This window comes from Globicephala melas, chromosome 2 (assembly GCF_963455315.2).
Source record: "Globicephala melas chromosome 2, mGloMel1.2, whole genome shotgun sequence".
Classification (NCBI taxonomy): domain Eukaryota; kingdom Metazoa; phylum Chordata; class Mammalia; order Artiodactyla; family Delphinidae; genus Globicephala; species Globicephala melas.
The window spans coordinates 100,580,527-100,602,286 of NC_083315.2; the positions used below are offsets into that span (position 1 = coordinate 100,580,527).

Here is a 21,760-nt window from a genome sequence, read left to right on the forward strand (position 1 = left end):
GTTCTAAGACACGTGGAGTGTGCCCACTGTGTGCCAGACTCTTCTAGGCATTGGAGGGGGGTGGGGATGGACACAGATTGAACATTAATGAATAGAATCCTGTCTTTATCTCAAAATTCACACCCATTTCAGAGGCAATGGGTTTCTAGCACCTGGAGAAACCAGGACTCCAGGATCCAGAGCCCCTTTTACCTCAGGGAAGAAAGAAGGTTTTCTTCCCTCCCCGTTTTTACATCCGGTTCCCTCGCCCTATTTCAAAGTATTGGCGGCAAAGAGTGCATGATGGGTATTCAATATTCTGTACGAAGAAAGCGTGAAGTTATTTTATGAAACTCGTGAAGTATGTTTTAGTGGTCGACCCAGGATTCAAACTCAGGTCTCTACCACAAATTCAACGTTCTTTCTTATAGTGGTGAGTAGCTAATAATAGCATAATAAGATGCACCTCCTAGAGGTATTGCGAATTTTTAAAAGAACGTACAATTTCTCCTTATAGGACTCTAGTTTAAAGAAATGAAAATTGGAACCCAGATATCATTAGAAAGGTGATCATTGCCGTACTATTTATAACGGCAAAAACATTGTAACATATATTAATTTTATTAACAGAAAAACCGGAAAGCTGTTTTTTTTTTTTAAGAGTATAGCTTCTGTTTACTTGTAGTTGCATAAAATACCTCTGCAAGGATTCAGAAGAAATTTGGTTTCCTCTGGGATAAAGAACTCGGTTCCAGAGGAAAGGAGTGGAGGGAGACTTGCTGTGTATGCCATTTTGCATAGTTTGACTTTTTAACCGTGCTGATGTATTATTACCCGTTTAAAAAATTAAAATTACTGGGCTTCCCTGGTGGCGCAGTGGTTGAGAGTCCGCCTGCCAATGCAGGGGACACGGGTTCGTGCCCCGGTCTGGGAAGATCCCACATGCCGCGGAGCGGCTGGGCACGTGAGCCATGGCCGCTGAGCCTGCGCGTCCGGAGCCTGTGCTCCGCAACGGGAGAAGCCACAACAGTGAGAGGCCCAAGTAACGCAAAAAAAAAAAAAAGAAAGAAAGAAAAAAAATATTTAACAAAAATTTAAAACAACAAAAATAATTTAACAGATGAAAAGAAGAACATTTTGGTCTTGAAATTTTAGGCTGAATGGCAGTTTTTGATAAAGTGGGGGAGGCTTTTCAGCCAAGGGTAAGGCTAAGCCTTCTATGGACTGCAGAGCTGATGGTAGTGGTTTATTTGGGAACTGCAGGACAGCTTTCCAAGGAAATGATATGCATACAGTAATTCAACACCCTTGATCTTCTGAGACAACCCTAATTTCAAGCATTCTGTTCCCTTGATCCTTAAATATACAGACTAGGTACTCTGAATTTGGTTTAGAAAATACAGCCAACATTGAATTGTCAAGAGTTCGCCACAACCTGCTATTAATAGGAAGTCAGGTACCAGAACTGGGTGTAATTGAAAGGCACAAAACTAGATATATTGGTAAAGAATTGTATAGGGAACAGGGATGTAAAACTATGCGGTTGGGAATCTGAGAAAGAATTTGCAAGTTGTCCTAAAGAGATACACAACAATTGGGTTGCCATACTCTGGTTTGGAGGGAATTCCTGGTTACTGCCTACATACCAGAGCCCTTCATGGAATATCTCCCTAACCTCACCCTATATTCCCCCTCCCCTCCCCCACTGCAGAATGCCTTGAGTCCTAGATTCTAGTTCTGTTTTGATCTGATCTTTACCCTCCCTTCCTTGGATCCTTGTGTATCTACTGGAGCCAGGTTACTCTCTGGGTCCTGTACCTGCCTGTCTCATTCTGGAGGCTTCCAGACAGCCGCGGTTAGTGCCCAAACCTGAGAGGATGTCTTCCGATGGAGGTGAGTCTGCAGGTGGGGGGAAGGTCCCTGCCACCTGCTCCCCCCTTGGAGATTCAAAACTTGACACTTTACGTGGGGACCAGCTCTCTGGGCTGACCTCGAGGGATGTGAGAACACTAGACCCCGTCAAAGGCATCACACTTGGGGAGGCTGGGGAAGGAGATCGTGCCATTAAGACTATGGGTTGGGGAAGGAAGAGGGCCCCCTGGGTGGCAGATCAAAGTGCCTCCGAGGAAAGTGCTGAGTAGAGAGAAGGGATGGTAGTTAGCCACTTACTTCTCTGGAAGAGGGATTCCTTCAACATGTGTTTGTGTGGCACGGGCAGGGGTGTGTGTTACGAGGGACACAGAGGGTTTCAAAGGGAAGACCCAAGTTCTGGTGTCTTCTTTAGGCAATTGGAGGCTGCTCTAGAATTTTGCGCTGAGAGAACTGAGCTGGGGCTGCTCTCGCTCTTATCGGGTGGGGGCGAGTGGAAGCCTTTGCTAGAAAACTGTTCAGTGGGGTCATCTGTTGCCAAGTCTGTAGACAAATGTCCTCTCGGAAGCTAGACCAGAAGGTGCTGTAAGTGCCTCTGCTTAGAGCCTCTTGGCTCCTTGCAGCCCCAGCGAGGGCTTCTCTTCTAGTTCAGGGAGCAGTTTTCCTTGCTTTCCCAGGGCCAGGGGAAGTGGGTCACTCCAGCAGGGATGAGAACTGGGGCTTCCCTGAGATGCTGTGTCTTTCTACCTTTTGTGGAACTCAGGCCTTCAGACCCATTTCACTGTGTTCCATACTTCGGGGAGTATTCCTGGCCCTCTGCTCTGTGGTTGAGGTGAAGGGTTTGCTCGTATTCCATGTCTCCTTCATGATCAGGAAGCAGCGGAAACTGAATGTTGTTAGTTTACCAGTGGAATATTCTTTATAAGAGGGGGAGGAGAGTAGCATGAAATTAGGCAGATGATCTTCTGCTACTATTATTAAAAGTCCTGGGCTTCCCTGGTGGCGCAGTGGTTGAGAATCTGCCTGCTAATGCAGGGTACACGGGTTCGAGCCCTGGTCTGGGAGGATCTCACATGCCGCGGAGCGGCTAGGCCCATGAGCCACAACTACTGAGCCTGCGCTTCAGGAGCCTGTGCTCCGCAACAAGAGAGGCCGCGATAGTGAGAGGCCCACGCACCGCGATGAAGAGTGGCCCCCGCTTGCCACAACTAGAGAAAGCCCTGGCACAGAAATGAAGACCCAACACAGCAAAAATAAATAAATTAATTAATTAATAAACTCCTACCCCCAACATCTTAAAAAATAAAAAAAACATAAAAAAATAAAGTCCTAGGAGATACACATCCTGATTAATTAAGTACACGTTTTATGTATTTATCCCTGGTGTCTTTGACTAGAGTCCACATAGCCCCTGAACTGTGTTTCAGACTTCATTGTCAGTGCCTTGTTCAAAAGTGGACCCTAAATTTCTGATATTAGGTGTTCCAAGCAGATAACGTTTTAATAGGTCCCGCATCTCCTTAAAGCTCTGGAAACCTCCTCCCCACACCGCCTTCCCCTTACCCATTTCCTGGCTCTTATCTCTAGTCATTCCTGGATGTTATGTAACAAAATTCCTGGGAACAAAACATCTAATGCACACACACCCCCTTCCTGGGAACAGTGCTTCTGCGTCTGGTGGCAGGGACCACAGAGCAGCTGAGAGCAGAATCCAGGTGGTGTGAGGGTGTTTGGAATGTACCCGTATGCTGGGTGACATGTGTTATGGGGTATGAACTCGTGGGCCTAAGGGTCCTTGCAGCTTGCTTCCCTAGCGCACTAATTCTCAGCAGGGAGTAAGGGACATCAGAAATACTTGGGGGACATTTGCAAACTATACATGTCCCCCCTCCCTCACCTGTTGAGAATCAGGGCTCTGATTCTTCAGGGACTAGAGTGGAACTCAGATGACCTAGCTTCTGGTCTCCTCTTCTCCTTCTCCAGCCCCTCGTTTTCTTTGTCTCTGCAGCGTCGCCATTGCCAGGACACGACATGACCCTGAAACCTGGCGCTGCCCTGTCTCCTTTCACTGCACTTCCCTTCCCACAGCCTGGTCCTGGCCCATCAGACCAACCACCCTGGGGGCCGCCCTTGCAGCACCCCATGCCTTCAGCACTCTCTGCAGGCAACCCTCTGGTGCTCTCTGCTTTCCCCAGCCCATTGTTGGTGACAGGGGATGGGGGCCCTGGCCCCAGTGGAGCTGGAGCTGGCAAGGTCACTGTCAAAGTCAAGACAGAAGGAGGGCCAGCTGAGCCCTCCCAAACTCAGAACTTTATCCTTACTCAGGCCGCCCTCAACAGGACTGCCTCAGGCGCTCCCTTCGGGGGCCCTGAGAGTCCTGCCCCCGGATTCCTGACAGCCTCTAATGTGAAGACCCTTCTGCCCCCGAAGGCAGTTGGGGTGAGCCAGGAGGGCCTCCCAGGCCTTCCTACTCAGGCTCCATTACCAGCTGCCCAACTGGCCCCCATCGTGCCCCCGGAAAAGGCTTCGCCAGGGCCGCATGGGGCAACTGGGCAAGGAGGTCCTGCGGCTGCCCAATCCAAGCCCTCACTGGATGACCTCTCTTATACCTCCAAGGGTGTTTATGAGAATTTCCAATGCTGGCAGCGCTACAGAGCGTTGGCAAGGAGGCACTTATCCCAAAGTCCTGATGCAGAGGCCCTTTCCTGCTTTCTTATGTAAGTGGAGAGACCTGAGATTCATTATTCTAGAGGCTTTTAAATAAGGAGGATTTGGGGATGGACAAAAGAGGTTAGGCTAGTTAGGAATACTTGAGGGCAGGTGATGAGGGTGCTGGAGATGCTATGATAATAAAAATAATAACGACGAGGGCCACAACCATAACAAGCCTCTTTACCCACGTGCCAGATGATAACGAGCTTTCAGGTGTCTCCTCTCAAGTGATCTAAACAACCCTGTGAGTTCAGGCAGGCATTTTTATGGTCATCCTCATTTACGGATGAGAAGACTGCAGCTCAGAGCAGTGATTGGAACTCGGGTCTCTGATACCGAGTGCCAGGGCCCTCCCGTTCTATTTTACTACCTTTTGGCATGGAGTTGAGCTGTCCAAACTGGCCAGGATGAGGAGCACTGGGAGGGGAGGATGGCGCGCGGCCGGGCTGAGGAGCTTGTGTGCCACCCTCTCTACCTCCCCCCGATTTTTGTTTTTGTTGTTTTGGCCACGCTTCGCGGCTTGCGGGATCTTATTTTCTCAACCAGGGATCGAACCCGGGCCCATGGCAGTGAAAGCACCGAGTCCTAACGATTGGACTGCCAGAGAATCCCCCACACTGCCCCCTGTTTTATTCAGGAGAATTCAAGTTGAAATAGGGAGACGGTAGAGCTTGCTTAGTGGTCGAGGACCAAGGCCCCACCACTCACTAGATTTGTCATCCTGGGCCCTGGCATTTACTCTCTTTGCCCTCAGTTTTCTCATCTAGAAAGGGGATGATTATACCCACCTCAGAACGTTGCTGAAAAGATGAAATGAGTTAATGTATGTGAAATGCTCAGCAGAGCGCCTGGCACAGACAATGCTTCATTAAGTGGTACCTGCTATTGTTATTATTAAAAGGCAATCTAGAAGAGGAGAAGAACTCACAAAGGGCCAAAATGTCTGTGTGAGCGGATGCTTGGCCTGGGAGCCCAGGGTCATAGGCTGTTATGTTTATAAAGCAAAGTCATTGACCATCTGGGGAATTTTCTTCCCACCAAGACCCTCCGTCTCTCTCAACTGCACTGTACTCTCAGCATTTTGTGTAAACCACCATATAACGCATGCCACATCTTACTGGACTTAAAAAAAAAAAACCAACTGTACCTGTTGTTCCTCCAGTGGCTGAACCCCTAAAGGAATCCCCCCCGTCCATCCTGACTCTGGAGTGAATAAATCAAAAGGCTCCCCCAAAGTCCTTGGTGTAGATCACCGTACCGACTTCCCGCTTTCTGCAGACAGCTCTGGGTTCTCTCTTGGAGGCTGGCAGGCTGAATTGCTAACTCCTGGCCTATTTCTGTTCTCCACGTTCAGGGGCTCTGGGCAGGGTCTCCCCCAAAGTGCAGTCCAGACCCTCTGCCACAGTCACCCGGGAGGCTGGTAAGACGCTCAGAACTGGGATTCTGGGGCGCTGGCATCCATGGTTATAACAAGCTTCCCCAGGTGATTCTACACAATAATGATTGAGGACTCATGGGAAGTCAGAAAGGCAAAAATGCATCATAAAGAGCTCAAAGAGTATTGATATTTGCCTGTGACGGGTATCCCAGAGGCAAAAAAACACTTAAAAACCAACAAATAAAAACACCACACAGCCTTTAATTAGATTCATTTGGGTTAGGGAGTGCCTTTTTAAAAATGTAAGAGCCATTGGGCAGGGTTCAGCCTACTTTACAATGAATCCCATTAATTGAGTAACATGAGCGCTTTCTTCCTCATGTTTTGTTGAGGACAGCACTGTGAGAATTCAGGGTAGTTGATTTTAAAGGGTGGGGAGACAAACAGTCTGATTTTGTGCGAGGTTTGTAAATTTCAGTGGGAAGAAAGGCCAGTGTGGTGAATGGATGGATGTGAGGTTGGGGGTCTGGGATCTAATCAGCAGTGGGATGTGACAGGGACTGTGGGGCACGTTTGATCTGATGAGGGGCCGGGGGTGTGCACTGAGGTGGGTGTCAGGGCAGGTGGGAGGGGGGGTACACTTGTAGACTGTGACTGACCCAATGGGGGTTTTAGCCCAGTGCTTCGTTCCCCGGCCCGGCGGAAGCCCACTATGACCATGGAGGAGGGACTGCCAAGGGCTGTGCAGGAGTGGGAACGTACCAGCAACTTTGACCGGATGATCTTTTATGAGATGGCAGAAAAGTGAGTCCCACCAACCTTCATCCTCCCCAGGGGGGCTGCGTGGCTGAGGGGTGGGAGCAAGTAAGAGAGGCTTGGGTCTGGGCTGTGGATGGTTACTATAAGGGATGCTGGAGGAGAGGTGTAGACTAGCATAGGGTCTCCTGGATCCTCACTGCTTCTTCCACCATCTTGACTCTTGGGCTTTTCTATCCTATCTCCTCTTGGAAGCTCTCCCTTCTCCAGACCTTGAGTTGTATAGGGGCCTTGATATTGAAGCTCTTAGGATGGGATTGGAGCCCGGTTGGTGTCAAAAGTCCATGCTGAAGGGAACCTAGCAATGAGGAGGTAAGCCCTACTAGGCAGGTTCTTTCCTGTCTCGCTGACCAGGTAGCAAGTGACTACTGATGCAGACCTTGGGGCCACCACTCCTCTGGAAAGAGTTTAGCCCGTCATCTTAGGGAGGGGCTGGTTCTTGAAGAGGTTTGTCAGGGCAAGGTCCTGGATGCCCAGAGTGGTCTTCTGGTTCATATCCCCCATTTCTCCATGATAATCTCCTCGGTTAAAAAAGTAACTCAGGAAAATGAACCCTTCCCTCCAAGCTTAACTATCACTTTCTCCCCCAAATCTGGACCCATACCTCCTAGATTTACCCTTCCAGGACCCCAGTCCCAGCCTCAGGACTCCTGGATCTCAGCGCTGCTTCTTGCTGGGAACCTGCCTTAAATTGCAACCCAGGCCCTGCTTTGGGATTTCAGGCATCCTTTATGGTTGTAGGCAGGGGCAGAGGAGGCCTTGAGGAGCGGCCCACGTGTGGGATCTTGCCAGGTTGTGGCATAGGCCTGACTGAATTCAACAAACCTGTATTAATCGCTGCTGTATACCCTCACCAATGCTGGGTGAGACAGCGTATGAAAAAGCCATGCATGGCTCTGTCCTGTGAAGCTTACAAGCTCTAGATTGTTTTCTTAACAAGCTTCCTAAGTGACGATTGTAGGTAGGGGGGCTATGTGGAGACCTTGTGAGTTTTCCCCAGAACTGTTATTCGGCCCTCTGTGAGTAGATACCCCGGGGTCTTGTGTCTGGGTTTCGAATGGATCTTGGTCTTCTCAGCACTGCCTGGGCCTTCGGCACCCTCTGCAGGTTCATGGAGTTTGAGGCCGCGGAGGAGATGCAGGTTCAGAACACACAGCTAATGAATGGGTCCCAGGGCGTGCCTCCTGAAGCCCCTCTGAAGCTTCATCCTCCAGGGACCCCAGCCCCCGAGGTTTGCCAGCAGGCAGGTAAGGCCGCCCAATTCCAACAGGAACCGTGGGCCAGAAGCTCAAAGGGAGGTGTGCAGAAACCAGTCACGGATCAGGGGAGGCATTGCCTGTGCTTCTACCAGTTTCCCTCCAGGCAGGGGCATTTGATGTTCCAAACAGGACATACATAGGAGACTGAGTTCTCAGGTTCCCTTTGTCCCAAACTAGGTATTGATCTTGGCTAAGTAAACCAACTACTCTCTCTCAGAGACTGTAATTGAGGCACATGGGCGCTGGATCGGGGGCTCTTTGGAGTTTCAGGGGTTCTGAGATTCCTCATCCAGATTCTCTCTCAGACCCTCCAGCTCCTAAATATCCTCCCCTGGCTGGTACCGTGTGTCAGGTCTGCCTGCTCCAGTCTGGAACCGTCTCAACGTGCCCAGGTTGCCGTTACAAATGCGGGTGAGAGGCAGAAGCCGAGGCCTCGGTGCCGCTTCCCATTTCTCCTTCCTGCTTCACCCCTCAGTGTACATTCCCAAGAAGGCGGCCTCCAAGGCGCGGGGGCCCCGCCGGCGGCAGCGCAAGACCCAGAGGCCTCCGGCTCCTGAGGCACCCAAGGAGATCCCACCAGAGGCGGCGAAGGAGTACACCGACATCATGGAAGGGCTGCTGGCGAGCCACCCGGCCACCGAGGAGTCGGATGGAAAACAGGAAGAGGAGGAGCAGCAGCGGCAGGAGGAAGGGATGTATCCAGATGCGGATCTCCTGAGTTACATCGATGAACTGTGTTCTCAGGAGGCCTTTGTCTCCAAGGTGGGCTGGCCCTGGGTGTCTGGTTTCTAGCAGATCCTGGGGTGGGAACTCCAGGGAATCAAAAATCTAGGGTTCTGCCCGAGGCAGTGGGCGACTCGACTGTCTTCCGTGCTGAGGAATATGTGTGCATGGGTGCACACACGTGGATGCGTGAAGCTGGTGTTTTCTAAAAGCCCAGGGAGAGGGTGGTGAGTAGGGAGGTGCATGGCTGCTTCTCTAGAGCCTCTTGGCTCCCGTTACCTCCTGTCAAGAACTCCCATCACTTTTCCTTCCATTTCCCCAGGTGGAGGCCGTCATTCACCCTCAATTTTTGGCAGATCTGCTGTCCCCAGAACAACAGAGGGATCCCTTGGCCTTAACTGAGGAGCTGGAACAAGAAGGACTCGGTCTTGTCCAGGTAAACCTGGGAGGTAGAGACTATCAGAATGAGAGGCTCCCGTGGCTTTACCTAACCCTACACTGTCTTGGATGGTATGGCTCCTAGAGACAAACAGCTTCAGCAGTCAGCTTTGGGTGCAGAACAAGTAGGCAAGGGACCGTGGAAACGGGAAGCATAGGGCTCGAAGCATAGGGCTCAAATCATGGGAATAAGACCCAAGAAGGTGGAAAAGAAGAGCTGTGGTTATCTGGCTTTGAGGCCGTTACTTAAGCCACTTGCTTGCGTTCCCTGCCCTGCCCAAGTATCATCTACCCAACACCCAGCCCGCCACCCCTTCTCACAACCACATATAGAACAATATCTGTCCATTCTCCTTCTAGCTGGTCCAGCAGCGACTCCTGCCCTTGGAAGAGGAGGAGGACACAGAGGCACCTCCAAGCTGCAGTGGAGCTCTATTGGACTCGCGTCCTTCTGTTTCTGATGAGGATGAAGATGGGGCTGGGCGGCCTCGGCCCTCACCTGGGCTTTGGGTGGCTGGAAAGTCTGCTTCTCTGGGAAAGCGGGCAAGAGAAGTGCCTGCTGGGCAGGAGCAGGACTTAGATGGCCTGAGGGGGATGTGCAGGGATGGGAACACTCTGCCATCCCCCAGTGGCTGGGACCTGCAGCTAGAACTTGCAGCTCCACAGGGAACGCAAGGGCCCTTACGTATAGAGAGAAGAGGGTCTGGGAAGGTTACAAACCAGATAGCCCCACTTCAGGATGGCCACCTGGGAGGCGCTGAGTCCCCCGGGTGCTCCCTGGTGGGTGATAGGACTTCCGAGGCTCTGCCCCTTTGCTGGCAGGAAGGCCCCCAGTTCGAGATAGTTCTCAGTTTGGATGCTGGACTTGCAGAGCTGGCTCCTCTGCAAGGACAGGGGTCAGAAAAGCAGGCCCTGGGGCTGCAGACTGAACGACAGATAGGGGGTCTTGGAGTGGCTCCCCAGGAGACGGAGCCATTAGCAGTGCCCCAGGAAGGCTCTTCAGGGGCCATGTGGGGAGATGACAGAGGTCCTCCCACGGTTCAGAGTTACGACCAGAACCCTTCCCCTAGAGCAGGTGGGGATAGGGGCGGGGACGGGGCCTCCCTCAGTCCGGGAGTTTGGCTCAGCAGTGAGATGGATGCCGTAGGCTTGGAGATGCCCTTACAGATCGAGGAGGTCATAGAGAACTTCCATGATTGGGAATGTGTCACTGAGCACCAGCAGGGCGGCCAGGCATTGGGCTCCAGAAGCAACATTTCTCTGGGTCCTGGAGAAAACACAGCACCTGAGGATGTGGGAAGCAGCATAGTTAGCTGTGCAGGCACAGATGCCACAGCTGCCCTAGAAAAGAGAAACTACTGCAGCTCGTCAGGACCTCTGAGGGCCAACAGCCCGGCCTCAAGCCTTAAAGAAAATAGAGAGCAGAGCCCTGAGACTCTATGGGATCCCAAGCATCTGTGGGTTGAAGGTTGCCCCCCGTTGCTAGAAAGCAGAATTGGTGCCTCTACACTGGGGGCTTCTGAAGAAACCCTCCTGCCTGCAAATCAAGGCAACATCCTTATCCTGGGGACCCAGGATACCTCCTCCTTCCCTGAGGCCAGCCCAGAGGCAGGGAGCGGAGGCAATTCCACTTCTCCCCTGGTGGAAGCCACAGATCAGGTCAACATACTAGATGTTAGGGATGCCGGTGGCCTCCAGCTAGGGGTCAGTAAGGATACCTGCCCACTAAGTTTTAATTCTTATGACCCCCAAGGAGAAGGCAGGGAGGATACTGATTTATCTGAGCCTAAAGACCTTGCTCCCTTACCAGGAGATCCAGAGTCTTACGCACATGGGACGCCCAAATCAACGGCTCCCCACCAGGGCCTTAGAAGCACTTCCCCTAGATTAGTTCTGAGAGAAGCCTCTCCTGTCAAAGAAACATGCAGCTCAGCAGATGGGGCCAAAGGCGAGGAGTGGGGGGACGAGGAGGACGAGGAATTCTCCAACTTTGCCCACCTCTTGGCCTCTAAACTTAGCCTCTCATCAAGGGGGCCTCCCCTCAGTTTTCGCCCTGCCTCAGGCCTGTTCTCCTCAGGGGGTCGGGGTGCCCAGAGAGCATCCCACTCCCTCGTTGCTGAGGCAAGAGGCCTCAGCCAGCCTCCGTATCCTGTTGGCAAGTCTGGGAAGCGAGCTCTAGTTGGAGGCCCAGCCCCTGCTGAAAAGAGGCCCTTCCAGGGAGCTGAACTTGGGGCACCTGGGAAGAAACCCCTGCCTCTGGGAGTGGTTCGGGCCGCACAGCCTCGTAAAAGAAGGCGTGATGGTTTCCTCACAGGCAGGAGGAAGAAACGATGCCGTACCCAGTAGGGGGCAGCGGGACCATCCTGTCCCACCTGCCAGTCCCTGCAGCTGGGGGGGCCCAGAGTAGATCTCACCCTGGGGACACACCAACTGTTGTTCTCAGCCCTAAGTTGTTTTGTTGTTCTGCAAAAGTGGCAAGCGTGGGAAAGGGCTAGGCTAGAGGTGGTCCCCTTGGTGAGAGGTTGGGGGGAGTACCTTTGGAAGTTGTATGGGGAAAAAAAAAAAATAAAGATTTTGTTGTTGGAAAATGCTTTCAGTGTGCCCCTTTGTATCATGTCTTTGCTCTAGATGTGGTAAGATGCTGAAAAGAAGAAAGGAGGTGAGGGCGGCCTCGGATTTGATGGGTCCAGGTGACTTTCCAGCCTATTCTAGGCCCTCTGATAAGCCCTGGCGCTGAGGGTCCCCCATGATTACTTTATTCCTCCCTCATCAGAAGCCTGGATGTGGTGTTCGGAGGGCTTCTCTGGATATCCTACCAGTATCTGTTTCTCTTTAAAAGTCCATAGATGGAAAAGCCCTTCTTTTTAACCTGTCAGATTTCTGGGATAGGTATCTGTTTTCTAAATCTAACTAATTTCCATAATTGTGCCTAGACACAGCACCTTCTTTAGGGGGGGGCCTTTTCTTCTTCCTTGAAAAGCAGCTGGACAGAAGGGACTTATATGTCCCCAATTCATCCTACGGCAGAAACCCCCTGGGCTGCAGGCAGGACGGTTAGTTCCTAACACAGGTCTCTGTCCCTACTATGGCGGGTGGAAACCAATCTCAGTAGGATTATTAAACATGAAATGGTAATTAGCTATTTTTTAACCTCTAATGAGGACAGAACAAGAGGGAATAAGCTGAAAAGAGGTTTGTGAGGAGGCCTGTTAGAGGGTATGACAACAGGAGGGAGGATACGAGATCTGCATGCTCCGTCTGGAAGTGACGAGGACTCATTGGCTGTGGCCAAGAGGACTGACCTTGAGAACCTTTGGGATCTTCCCATGGGCGGTCTGCAATCATGAGTCCCTTTCCTTCCCAGCTAATGATACCGCCAATGTGACTGAGCTTCGTTGTTTTTTTTAAATAGATATAGATATATATTTATATATAAAATAGTTTCTTACAAAATAAGACCAAACGAACAAAAAATGAAAACCAACTTAAAAAAACCAACAATGATAACAAAAAGTCAAGCAGGACAGAGACGGGCTTGAGGGCCAGGGTTGGCCTCTGGCGCTGCCCTGAGTCTGTGGGCGGGTGCGAGCTGGGGAGGTCGAGGTGCTCAGTCGCCCTTCTGCTTGGGGGCCTGCACGGCCCCGTTGGCCAGAGCAGGGACGCTGTCTGGGGAGGAGGCGTTTGGTGTCTGCGAGGGGCGCAGGTAGGTGCCGAAGAGCTTCCCGTGGAGCGGGTGGTGAACGGAGAAGTCCTGGAACTCACCTGCATGGCAAGAGCGAGACGGGAAAGTAAAGACCTGAAGAGGAGAGGAAGTGGTCCCCAACCCTCTTCTCAGAACTGGTATGTCCTGTTCCTCGCATCTCAGCCTCACTGTCTCAAATCCAAGTTGACATCCTCTGCCTCCCCAGCTGGTTCCTCCCAGCCTTGCCCCTCGGACGTCCTGTTCCCACAGGCTGGCTGCCGGTCCTGTTCCCTCCCAGCCCAGTGCCGGGGGCGCTCCGAGTGCCTGCGAGGGGCCTGGGAGGCCATGACTCACAGAGGGAGAGGCCCTGGCGGGCTCCTGCCTGGCACAGCTCGGCGTGCAAGGTCCTGGCAGCAGGGTGGGGCGAGCCCAGCAGCAGGTGCAGGATGGTGCTGAAGCCGTCTTTGTACAGCAGGCGGCCGGGCCCCTCGGCTTGCTTCTCTTTCTCCTCGGCTTGCTTCTCTTTCTCCTCGGCAAAGAGCTGGGAGGGAAAGGGACGCAAGTCAAGCTCTCTCCTCGTGCCGTCGCCCCGCATGTCTGTCTGACAGGCTCCTCCTCTTCCAAGAGTGTGGAGCCCAGGCCTCCTGCCCCCCACCTCCCACCCCGGGCCCTTTCGAAATATAATCGTCACGGCTGCTGCCTTCTTCCTGTTGCCAGCGAGGCCTCGGCAGAGACGCTGGGGCTCTGTGGTTCAGACAGCGTGGCCCTGGGACACCGAGCGCCTACCGTCCGGAGGCACCTGAGACTGTACACCGCACAGGCCTCCAGGCAGGGTGAGCACAGCCTCCACGTGCCTCCCACCCCAACGTCCTGATACCTCAAAGGCCAGGCGAGTCAGCTCCTCCAGGCTCCTGCCCCCATCCAGAGCCGCCAACGCAAGGGCCACGTCTCGGAAGTCCACCAAACCCCTGGCATCCTGGAGGGTGGAAGATAAACCAGGGCGATGCAGGGACCAACCCCGTGTGCCCCTTCCTGCTCTGGATCTCAGCTCCTCCCTCTTCTCGTCAGGCCTGGGGGGGACCCCTGCCTGTGTCCACTTCCCTCAGAACCGTGAGCCCTAAACTCTCCGGGATCTCGGACAGTCCTCTCGGGGCATGGGTTTGCCTGGTGACAAAGCTCTCCTATAAAGGGATCTCCTAGGAACGATGGAATCCCTCAGGTATGCTGAAGTTACCATCAAGTTTCTGATATACTATCAGGGCATTCTGGACCCCAAGCTGGAAAAACTGGTTCTCTTCTGACTTGGCCTATGTGGGAGAACGGGTCCAACAAACTAACAGGGGGCCACTGGCATAATTCCTTACCAAAAAACTCCCTGAGGATACCTGCTGTGTCAGATCTATGTGGGACTGGGGCACCTGGGTTTTGGTTCTGTTCTCCTACAGGCTATGATGGGAAGCTCCTTTCAGGGACTGTCTGCCCCAGTCCAAGGACTCAGCACACCTGGATCACTCTCTGTTCTCTGAGAGGATGTTGAGAACCATGGTCTGCATCTTAGGTCAAAAAGAAGTCCTTGGGACCACTGGGAGTTGCTCATAAACATTATGAACCTTCTGGGGTTATTATAATTGGACAAGACAACCTGGTTAAATCCCAGGAAATATACAGCTCACCAAGATTCTTGAGAAGGTTCAGGAATCCCCCAGAGAAGCTCTGGGATATGTTTTAAAAATCTGCCCAAGTATTACACATACTTCTGGGTCTCAAACCCTTAACTGTCTAACCTGTCCAATGTTGTCTCCTCTGTGTATGTCACCTTCCCACCTAACCCTCCCCCAGTGCCCCACAAGGTCATATGATCCCCATCTCTGCCGATCTCCAAAATGCCTCAGAAATTTATGGACCTCATTGACCATCATTTCTCAATTGTTCTTCTCCACAATGAGTAAAACATTGCTGTTCTATGCACTGGACACTCTCTATATAAAAAATGAATCTCCCAGCAGACCTCAGAAGATGTCCATCGAACAATAGCTGTTAGAGCGTCCAGCCCAGACTCCATATTGGCCATCCACACGGCCCCTCGGATACTGTACTTAAATCTCGAGCATCCCAGCCCCTTTACCTGCTGGAAGTAGCTAAAGGCACCAGCCACCATCTGGGGGTCAGAGAGCTGTAGCTGCCTGGCAAACTCTTCCTGGCTGATCATTCGACTCCGGCCTGGCTCTGCCTCAGTGTCCACACAGCCAGGGGACAGCCTACAAGGGAATTGTTGAAGGTGCAGAGCTGACTCAGTTTCCTTCTGGACGCATCACCCAGCAGGATCCTGGCTTCAGTGCGGGTACGTGTGGTGTTTTTCTAAGATGTACTCTGACTCATAGTCCCCGGAGAGCCAATCCTACTTTTGTCACTGGGGTTATTACGTATCTTTTTTTTTTCCTCCTTCCTTTTACCCCATTATCTTTTAAAAAATTCCTCTGTCTTCCCACTTTTTCTTTTTTTCTTTTTCAAGACTCTTCTTCCTCCTACCCGTTCTCTTTCTTCTTTTTTTCTCTTGCCCACACCCTCATCTTCAAGGTCACTTACCCAGCCTTCCGAAGCACCCTTCCCAGTTCCCAGAGCTGCGGCTCCAAGGCCACCTTCAGCCGGCCCACCACAATCACCGGCAAGCTCCCTACAAACTCACACTCGGTGGCTGGAATGCCCAGGGCCCTACAGGATGAAGAGGGATGGAAAGCAGGGGAAATGAGGCAGAATACTCGCCTGTGGGTTCATTACTGATTCTGGCCTGCCGACTACGGAGAGATCAGGCCCCCTTCACTCTCCCCTCCCCCACCTCAGCTGTCCAATAGCCCTTCCCCCTGCCCTAGCCATTCCCCTCCCCACATGTGTGCCTCAAAACCCCAGCCCTCCTTCCCCTCCTGTGGTCCCTCTGCCCTGTATATCTGTTCTAGGAAATACCCTGTGGGACACTTACTGTGCCATAACCCTCTGGACGTTGTTGGCATAGAGGGTGGGGTCCCTGCTTTCCTCCGGGCTGGGGCGGTACACAGGGAGGAACTGAAACACACACACACAGACCTCTCATCAGGACCTCAAACCTAGGGGCGACCACTTCCACCCTCTTTCCGCAAAGCTTCCGGGCTCAGCAGATGCCCACTCTCCCACCCAACCCACAGGGGTCATACCTCCACATCCACGATGCTGCAGGGCTGAGAGGCTGTGAGCCAGAGGACTTTGAGTCTAAGAGAAAAGAGACCTCAGAGGCTCAGCAATCTCTAACCATGGGCTCCCCGCACCCCAAGGATGGAGTGGCAAAGTGCTGTCCACCGATGTAAGAATAAACCACTAGCCATACAGTCAGCTGGATGAGTATACAGCCAGGAGGCAGAGGGGCCAGAAAGGCGGCAGGATAAGAGAGAGAATGCTGCAGGTCTAGGCCAGGGGAAGACGTGCAGGCGAGGGTTTTCAGTAACCGGCAGAGGAAAAGAGGCAAGCCGGGTGGTGCGGACCACCGAGCGAGAAAAGCTAGGAAAGTAAGTCAGAAGTCTCTATGATTACAGCAGGAATGATTAGGTGGGACAGCTTAAAGGCACTTCCAGATTATAGCAGGAGATGGGAACAAAACAGAGGGACAGGGGCATCCCCTTCGCTAGAGTTCTCTCAGTCCCAGGACGAAGAAGGACTATTCACCTTGTCTGGAGGGCGGAAGATGCACCAGGAATTCTGTGGGACCCCACTTCCCACCCTCACCCCAAGAACACCACTACTCACACTCCAGGGCCCCTCCATGCCCAGCTGGTGGTATCCTATGTGGTAAGCAGAGGTGAGGGGAGAAAGGCATTATTTTTCTTCCCCGGAACTGGCCAATCCTTTTGGAGCAGAGGCCCTGACCCTGACCCTGACCCACCCCACATGCACATCCCATGGTGGCACTAGGGGTTTTCACTGATTCCCATTCAGGGTGGACTTGTGCTCCCCCTCCCCCCTCTCGAACTAAGACTCACCAGACTGTTGGGGTAGCGGATGAGGACAGGCTGCACAGGCACCCCCGCGATGAAGGCTCCTAGATCCCGTTTCCACCCCCACCCCCCAGGCAGAGGTTAGAGAATGGAGGTAGCTAGAGGGCATGAAGTATAGGCATCTGGATCAACTCTACAATGAGATCTGGGCTTGCTCCATTTCATTTATAATTTTCTCTGACTCACGGAGACTCTTCAGTGTCAGCTAGGAGGCTCCCCGTCTTCCTCCCACCCCCCCACCCCTCCACTTCTTGGGTTATTCCAGAGTCCCTCTCCAAATCCTGGGCTCCTTTTTCCTACAGCCCTACCATCCACTGCTGTTTTATTCACCTGGTTTGAATTTAAGCAAAGCCTTCTTGTTGGAACAGGTGCCCTCAGGAAAGAATAGTACCTGGGTAAAAAAAAAAAAAAATCAAGAGACCAGAATGCGGTGGGTGGAAGGGGACGAGAGGAAAAAGAAGCCTCTTCAGGAGGACATAAAAGGCGAGGAGGTTTAAAGACCCTTTTACCCACCTGGGGCCACTTGCCTCCTGAGGTAGCCCGCCTTCGGACCTCCTCCACCACCCTGCGCCGAGAAGCCGGGTCATGCCTGGACACTAGGATGGCTTGGTTGAAGCGAAGAAGGGCTGGGGTCCGGAGAGGATACAAGGAGTCACTTGGTTCTTCCCCAGGGGTAGTAACACCTGCCTCCTTCCCTTCCTCAACAGTAGGAGATGCTTCCCGGTTATCTCTTTGCCCTGGGGACCCTCCTTTCCTGGTGTGTTATCCCTTTTAGGGAACTGACCAGAGCTCCCTGCTCTCTTCTAAGCACAGAGCTCAGAGTCGAAGAGGTTGCTTTTCACAAATGGTGTTAATTTGCATTTCATTTGCCAGCATCAGGCAATATCCCCTCTAACTTCTCCCTCCCCCCTTGGGGCCAGTTCTCTCCAGAGTCTCTGATTCCTGTCTCTTTCACCCAGAGTGGTCATCTCCCCTCTTCACTCCTCTTAATCTCTCACCTCCAATGACAGGAACAGAAAGGTTCTCAGCTCGAGACACCACCTTGGGCAGGTCACAGGGCAACAGAACAATGGGGTCAAAGAACGTAGAGTGAGGGGCAGCAACCAGGACGGGAGCTTGAAGGCGGGAGGCCCGCTGGCCCCGAACTCGAATCCGGAGGAAACCGAGCAGGAAAAAGAGCAGGCGGCTGAGGCCCAGCACCCCGTTGTGGCACACGGTCCTGCAAGGCAAGGCTGGGCATCAGCGGAGACCATGATCCTGACCTTCACTCACCCCCCAGGCTCAGACACCCAGGAAAGCAGGTGTCCTTCTTTTGCCCTCTATTACCTGGCAAAGGGGCTAAAGTCTCTGGTTACTTTGGGACATATCAGGGTGCAAAATTTAGAGTTGAGGTCCTGGGTACCAGGGACTGGGCCTGGCTGACTCATCTCACCTACCCAGGCTGGGCAGGAGAGCTTCAGAACCCTCCCTCCTCCTCTCCTTCAAGAGGGAGCAGAATGGATAGCAAGGAAGAGGAATGAGAAGCTGGGTCTCTGGGGGCTGGTTCCTCACTTACTTTCTCCATCCTGTAATCGGCTCCTGAAGCTGCTCCTCAGTAAGACCAGCTACTTGCAGCCAGGCAAAGGGCCAGAGGAGAAAGAGGACGATAAAGGCCAGAAGCACTCGGATGGGGGCCAGCAGTGCCCCCAGGAGGCAGAACTGCAGAGGGTGGGAGAGGAGGCCACTTCAGGGTTGAGATGCTCCCTCCAGGCTTCCCCTCTCCCACAAGAATGGACCCAGGAGCAGAGGACCATCACCCCCGTATACCAGGAGACGAGTTGTGTGGGAACAGGAGATGGGACTGGAACCCAAGGTGGGATGAAGACACCAATGAGGGAAAGAGGATAAAAGATGAATGGGATCAGGGGCCTCACTTTCTCGTCTTTCAGCTGGTGCCCATCACACCAACAAAACTGAAAGACTGTTGAGAGGATTCAAGGATAACTAGTGTGAAAGCGCCCAGCACTGTGCTTGATGTAGGGTAGGCTAGAGATGGTTCCTCCTCCCACCACCACCTTCCATAAATAGCTCCTACGTCTAACAGAAACCAGGTGCATCGTCCTGTCCACTTCGGGTCTGGGAGGCAGAGGGTTGGGAAACACAGAGAGGTCTACTTTTCAGACCCAGGCCATTCTCTAGTTCTGCCCAGGAGCACTTCCCCAGTACTGGGGGAAAGGCGAGAAAAGAGATCGGCCCTACTCCACAGGGTAGGGGTTGCCAGGAGCCAGGGTGACTCCATGGGCTGCCCTGGGGAGAGTGCAGGTAAACAAACCGAGCCCCAGGAGCCGGCCTCAGGGGAGGTGAAGGCAACAGAAACCTCGGACACTCCCTTCTCATACCACTCCCCAGCCTCCCCAGGCCGGCGCAGCCCTCCACTTCCTGTAGCCAACCCCCCTCTCCACCTCCCTACCCCCACCCCAGCGGGAGGTGCTGCAGTGCATGGGGGGGTGGGGTGGGTAGTGGAAAGGAGGGGTTGCTGGAAGAGCACGGGGGTTCAGGCTCCGGGCCCAGAAACCTCTTCCAAGTCAGAGCCTCCTAGAAGCACTCAGCACGCCCCTGCCCGCCCCCCCCATCCGTGGCCTCTACCTCCATCCTAGCCCATCGGCCTCCGCAGGATGTAATCCGCAGTCTCCCGCGTCCTCCACCTCCCCTACCCGTGGGTCCCCTGCAATCCTCCATCCTCACCTAGTCAGTTCTCACACACCTTCAGCTTGTCTGTCGCCCAAGCCCGCGTCCTCCCCAGGACTCCTCGACCACCCCCTGCCGCCCCCACGTGCGCACCCCCTGACTCCCGCCCCGCTAGCCTCTCACCGACCCCTTTTCGGATCCCCATCTGTATCAAGGCTCCAAAAGGCCTCCTTTTTCTATCCCCACGAGTCCTCCCGACGCCCCCCGCCCATACCTTACCTTAACCCTCTGGAGGCGGGAGAGGTGTAACTCATGCACGAAGGGGTTGGGGGGCGCCGGGGGTCCGGGGGTGGGATAGAGGGGGGCCCAGTCCCCCGGACTTCCCTGGCTCATAGCGGCGGAAGAACGTGGGAGAGAGGGCACCCCAGCCCGGCCCCGGGCCCCTCTTTGCAGAGCAGCAGCTGCAGCTGCAGCAGCGGCGGCGGCGATCTAGCCCCGGCCCCGCCTGGTGCGGGGCGCCGAGGGGCGGGGAGCAGGCTGCGCGGTCGGGCCCGCGTTGTCAAGGAGCCGGCCGAGGGGCGGGGCTTCCAGCGTCCCGGCGCCCCTGCTCCTCCGCGCTCGCCACAGCGTTCGCAGCCCCTCGGGCCATTGTTACGAGGCGGCCGGATGCCGGAGCGCGGCGCCTGCCTGCGGGCTGACCCCGGGCCTGCCCCTCCGGGCGTCCCTCTCGGAAAACCCGGCCCGCGCCTCCCCGCAGGCCTCCGGCTCGGAGCGAGTTTGGGGCGGCGAGGAGCGAGTGGAGCTGAGAACGCCCTCAGACTCTGCCCGGGCGTCGAGGTCACCCTGTCAAGCACAAATCGGGGTGGGGCCCTCGGGCGGATGAGAATGGAAGGGCGGGCACGCAGTGCGCGGAGGCCGGCAGCTCGCGGCCGAGGCGGGGCCCACCACCTCTCGGAGGCCGACCACCTTTCCTTCCTGGTTGGGTCGACGCCATCGCGCGTGGACTTGAGGCGCTCGCGCCCTCTGGCGGCCGTATTGTGCCTAACAGCTCTCGGCATCCGCGTCCTGCCTGAGCTAGGCAGGGCTGCCTGTTCTGGTGTGAGGACTCCATCAAGGAGTGAGGTACCGGCAACCATCAAGACGCTGGTCATACATTTACCAGGGCTCAACCAGGCCTGGACGGGTAGTGCGAACCTGAAAATCTGGGATGACCCCGGACGCAGCCCTCTTTTTCCTCCTAGTCTCTTTTTTCTTTCTGTTTCTTTCTCTCCTTCGCTCCAGTGTGTAAGAGGACAAAGTGATACCCCTCATCCCCAAATTCCAAACTGTCCTAGAAAGCACATAAACTGGTTAGACCCTGGTCGTCAGGCCATGGTGAGATCAGGGAACTGGCTAGGCTTTGAGATCCACAGCCAGTAACACAATCAGAAATAGTGACAAAAAGGAGATAAGAGCCTCGTTGCTTGTGGAAAGAAGCTGCCTTCAGTTCACCTTGTTTTACTTCTCTCTTCTGCATCCCTGTCAGTCACCATTTCCTGAGGGTAATGGGAACAATGGCAGATCAATGGGCTATTGGGTCATTGGGTACCATTAATCTTTTATTGGAAGGGGGACCAGGCAAAAGTCAGAAGTCACTTTACTTCTATCTAGACCCCCTTCCCTCCTTCCTTGCCCCATAATTTACCCACTTATATTCCTGCCTATATCCCTAAGAGAGCAGCCAGCATTCTCAGAGAAATAAAAGGATATCCTAGTCAGATTTATTTCTTAAAGTTTTTAGAGAAGATTCCATGGCTCTTTAATTTTAAAATTTAATTTATTTTTCCAGATTTTTTGAGATGTTATTGACATATATGTAAATTTAAGGTGTACAATGTGATTATTATTATTATTTTTTTTTTTGCGGTACGCCGGCCTCTCACTGTTGTGGCCTCTCCCGTTGCGGAGCACAGGCTCTGGACGCACAGGCTCAGCGGCCATGGCTCACAGGCCCAGCCGCTCCGCGGCACGTGGGATCTTCCCGGACCGGGGCACGAACCCATGTCCCCTGCATCGGCAGGCAGACTCTCAACCACTGCACCACCAGGGAAGCCCCAGCCTTGATTTTATATTTGCACTAATCCTTCCTGGAGATAATGGTATGAATTTGAGTTGCTAGAGTGAGATTGGTTCAGAATAAAGTAAACAGTCTTGAATTTGGCACCACAAAATAGTT

The 21,760-nt window shown here is 53.5% G+C and overlaps 2 protein-coding genes across 2 annotated transcripts; one reads left to right on the forward strand and one right to left on the reverse strand.

The window, feature by feature from the left end:
• The first annotated feature begins 1,856 nt into the window (after positions 1–1,856).
• On the forward strand, positions 1,857–11,652 carry NUTM1 (NUT midline carcinoma family member 1). The gene is made up of 7 exons (XM_030844218.3): positions 1,857–1,872; positions 3,857–4,565; positions 6,614–6,742; positions 7,862–8,001; positions 8,489–8,775; positions 9,059–9,172; positions 9,535–11,652. The coding sequence occupies exons 1-7, from the start codon at positions 1,857–1,859 to the stop codon at positions 11,518–11,520; spliced, it is 3,381 nt and encodes a 1,126-aa protein (XP_030700078.2). The 3' UTR covers positions 11,521–11,652.
• Positions 11,653–12,559: 907 nt separating this feature from the next.
• LPCAT4 (lysophosphatidylcholine acyltransferase 4) lies at positions 12,560–20,522 on the reverse strand. Its single transcript, XM_030844138.2, has 14 exons — positions 19,825–20,522; positions 18,434–18,576; positions 17,877–18,097; positions 17,392–17,504; positions 17,209–17,269; positions 16,864–16,922; positions 16,631–16,665; positions 16,045–16,099; positions 15,834–15,916; positions 15,443–15,568; positions 14,982–15,114; positions 13,734–13,832; positions 13,211–13,397; positions 12,560–12,936 (listed from the first exon to the last, which is right to left on the reverse strand). Exons 1-14 carry the CDS (start codon positions 19,936–19,938, stop codon positions 12,782–12,784), a joined length of 1,584 nt encoding a protein of 527 aa, XP_030699998.1. The 5' UTR covers positions 19,939–20,522; the 3' UTR covers positions 12,560–12,781.
• Between the last annotated feature and the right edge of the window lie 1,238 nt (positions 20,523–21,760).